Raw genomic sequence first — 3,538 nt, 5'->3', positions numbered from 1 at the left:
GGCAGAGCAAACAGCTATGGCTGATCCTCAGCCCTGCCCTAAGAGGCCCCGGGTCTCAGTGTCCCGTGGTAATCACTGCAGGCGCCTCTAAGAGAAAGCCGCCCTCAAGTTCTGCCCGATGCCAGACAGTCCAGTTTCTCCCTGTATGAGTCTCAGTCCTCAGAGACTCACCTGGAACTGGCGTTCAGAGCAGTGGGGAGCTTGTGACTCCCTTTGATTAAAAAAGACAACTGAGTCCTCAGTTGCCAGCCCTTTCCGCATGCGCCTCCATACCTCTGCACTTTACTTCCGCACCTCCTCTGAGTCTCACTGTGCTTTTCTCTTTCCTTCTAGTTGTAGACTTTCCACTCAGCTAGCCTTCCTATGGTTCTGGATGATGTCCATGTCTTTTAGTTGTATTTTTGAAGTGGTTGTGCGAGGCAGCAATTTCAGGGGTTTACCTATGCCGCCATCTTGGTTTCTCCCCTGGATCTTCCTTTTTAATAATTCAGCTTCCTCTGCCACCAAACTTACACTGTGACGTTTTGCAACGCCCAAGATGTTTCTTAGATATTTCTTCATAAGCACTGACCTGCCCTGAACCGGCTTAGTTTATGCCAGCAGCCCATTAGTGTTTTCAGTTGCCACGATGGCAGACAAGGGACCCAATTATGAAGATGAAACCATCACCAAATCATGTAGAGCAGGTGTTTATGACTCTTCCACCTGAGACATAAACACCTGCTCTACAGTCCCTTGTGCTCTATGGCAGGCCTCCCGATGTCCTGGATCCCACTAACAGGGCCCCAAAGGCTTGTGGTCATTGGACAATAATGACATATTTCTACTTCTTTGAGCAATCATACCATTCATACTTCAATGAATAAAACCTAAAAAAAGTTTATCTTACATCTCCACCCCACAGTCAATGGCATCTTCAAATTTACTGATGGCTGAAGGATGCCAATAACACTGTTTGCATTATTCCTTCTCAAAGCCCAAGTCACACAGTAAATTCTCCATCGAACACAAACAATACATTGTCAACAGGGCTTTTGCTCTGTTGGGTTTGGAGAGATAAAACTGAGCTGTGGTCAAGTTGTGAATAGAGACCCTGTGTCTGCCTTTCAGCCCAGCCTGTTTTTCCATGGGTAATGACAGGGATGACAGTAGCAGTGATTACGTCTTAGAATTGCTAAGAGGGCTGAGACAGTTAACATATGTAAGGGGCTTACTCAGCACAGGGCCTGCGGCATGGTTAGTGCTTGATGACGTGTAGCTATTAAATCTCTGTTACCTTAGTAATGGCTGAAGAACTTCATGGGATGACTGGTCCTCCCGCTTGTGGATAAAGATAGAGAGCTTGCCATCCACTGCTTCACTCTCTTCTCCAGGATCTTTATCTCCTTTTAAGGAATTCTTGGGACTGGTTTTTGTCAATGTGGTGTCAGGTTCAGAAGCGGTTGGAGAAAGAACTGTCTGACATCCTTTAAGCAAACAGAAAAATTGCAAAGTTGTTTGTGCAGTGAGGACACTGGTTTTGGAATCTCTCTTCCTCCCTTTCTCCCCGTGTCCCTTCTCCCTTCTTCATCTCTTTTATCACAAAGCACAGTTGCCACAGTGGACAAGTGAAAGCTCGTGTGAGTGTCCACAAAGGCAGTGCCAACTTTCCCATCCCAAAGTTGCTCACCTGGGACCACGTAATCTGCCAGCTTTGCTAAGAGCAACGAGGCGATCTTAGATGCGGGGTCACTGGGATCCTCCTGCTCACTGTTTAGGGAGGGAACAGAGTAGCTCCATGGTGGCAGCTCCACGTTCCCACAGTCTTCTACGCTCATTAGTGGGAGTGCCGCCCGGCACAGCTGAAGGATGATAAGGACCAGCTTCGGAGACGGGCGTTGGTCAAGCAGCAGGGAGAGGAGTTTGGACACACAAGCTGGCTGGCTTAGGATGGCTTTACCTATGTGACTCCTGAAAAAGAAGGAAGAAAAGGTACATGATGCTGGGAATGTTAATCTATAGAAATTCAGAAGCAAGAGGTCCCTACCTGAGGTTAAACCAATGGATCACTTCAGATTTCATGAGGAAGACCTGGATTTGGAACTGTGCTTTGATGGTCAAGAATTGAGGTTTTTTGTAATTATCTGATGAAAGCTCATAATTCACCAATAATACTTAAAAAGAAAGATTTTTTAATATTTTCCTGATCCCTGATGCTCACTTACATGAGATCCTATAGTTCGGCATGACTCACAGAGCACCCAGACTTAGAAACCTAACCTAGGAGCCTCACAGTTCATCTTTCAGTCCTTTTTAAGGAGTACCTCGAGACACGAGCCATCATGCGGTGCTGGGCAGGCCTCACCAGTCTGGGATCGGCCACAGCTGTCACTAAGGAGAAAGCATTGAATCCAGCAGGAGCCACACAACAAGCAGCCTGTGTGGACAAGCTCCCGTGGGCCTCATGGCTCAACATGATGGTCCTAAACTTCCACAGAAATCTTCTTTTAAAGACACAGCATGAGGCCCTGGCTGGGTAGCTAAGTTGGTTAGAGCATTGTCCTGATATGCCAAGGTTCCGGGTTCAACTCCCGTCAGGGCACATATCAAGAATAAACCTTTGAATTCATAAATAAGTGGAACAATAAATCAATGTTTCTCTCTCCCTCAAGGTTAATAAATAAAACTTAAAAAGACACAGCATGAGAAAGTGAGTTAATGATAGGTCCTGACTGATTATTCCTTAATCTTGTTATAATGAGGGTAAGGATTTTTGGTTATTGAATGTAAATGCATAGACTTGAAAGGCAAGCAGATGTTACCAGCAAAGTATTGAAGCAAAATATACTACTTTATGATGTGGATATTCATCTAAATAATCCTCACATTTTGGAACGAAATACTATTTTTCAATGACTTTATTCTCTATTATTTTTCTTGAGGCAGGAGTATGTCAGAAGAGCCTAGTAATTTACATGGTTCAAAAGATAAGGCAACCAAAGGAACCCCAATCATTCAAGAGGCAAGCAGCCTGCTCCCAGGGCTCGGTGGGCCTGCCCTACCTCGAGAGATCATTGAGGAGACTGAGGACGTCCTGGAGAGCATCGTTCCCTGCAGCCTGGTTGCCACAGCACTCAGTCGCTCGGGCAAGATGGTTAGTGAGAAGGCTGGACACCTGACGGGCCAGACCTGAGTGCACGGCCTCTGTGGAGCCACCTTCAGAGTTAAAGAGAGAAAAAGCCTGGTGAAACCCCAAGAAGCCATGGTGAGCCTGCAAGTTGGCAAGTCCTCCTCCTTGGCCTCCCTGTTAAAGCCCGCTCCCCTCTTGCCCATTTTTTTTAACTTGCTCAGTATTTCATTAGCTATCCAATTAGCATCTCCTCATTAGATAACATCTGCACACAAAAAGGTAATAGCAACTTGAAAAATGATTCAATGTTGAGAAAAGACACTATTCTTAATTAAAACTGAATATAATCCTATATTTTATTATAATAAAAGGGTAATATGCAAATCGACCAAACGGTGGAATGACCAGTCACTATGACGTGCACTGACC

At 45.4% G+C, this 3,538-nt stretch overlaps 1 protein-coding gene across 1 annotated transcript in view; it reads right to left on the bottom strand.

Moving 5' to 3' along the window:
- The window catches only part of HECTD4 (HECT domain containing E3 ubiquitin protein ligase 4), a 126,511-nt gene that overhangs the window by 59,470 nt on the left and 63,503 nt on the right, over positions 1 to 3,538 (bottom strand). The window contains exons 35-37 of the mRNA XM_014547721.1: positions 3,042 to 3,195; positions 1,670 to 1,950; positions 1,277 to 1,466 (exon numbers count right to left, since the gene is read on the bottom strand). Of these exons, the coding sequence (XP_014403207.1) occupies positions 1,277 to 1,466; positions 1,670 to 1,950; positions 3,042 to 3,195 (625 nt within the window). The remainder of the gene's footprint in view (positions 1 to 1,276; positions 1,467 to 1,669; positions 1,951 to 3,041; positions 3,196 to 3,538) is intronic.

The sequence above is a fragment of the Myotis brandtii genome, unplaced genomic scaffold, assembly GCF_000412655.1.
Source record: "Myotis brandtii unplaced genomic scaffold, ASM41265v1 scaffold482, whole genome shotgun sequence".
Classification (NCBI taxonomy): domain Eukaryota; kingdom Metazoa; phylum Chordata; class Mammalia; order Chiroptera; family Vespertilionidae; genus Myotis; species Myotis brandtii.
This window is presented reverse-complemented; position numbering and strand designations above follow the sequence as displayed.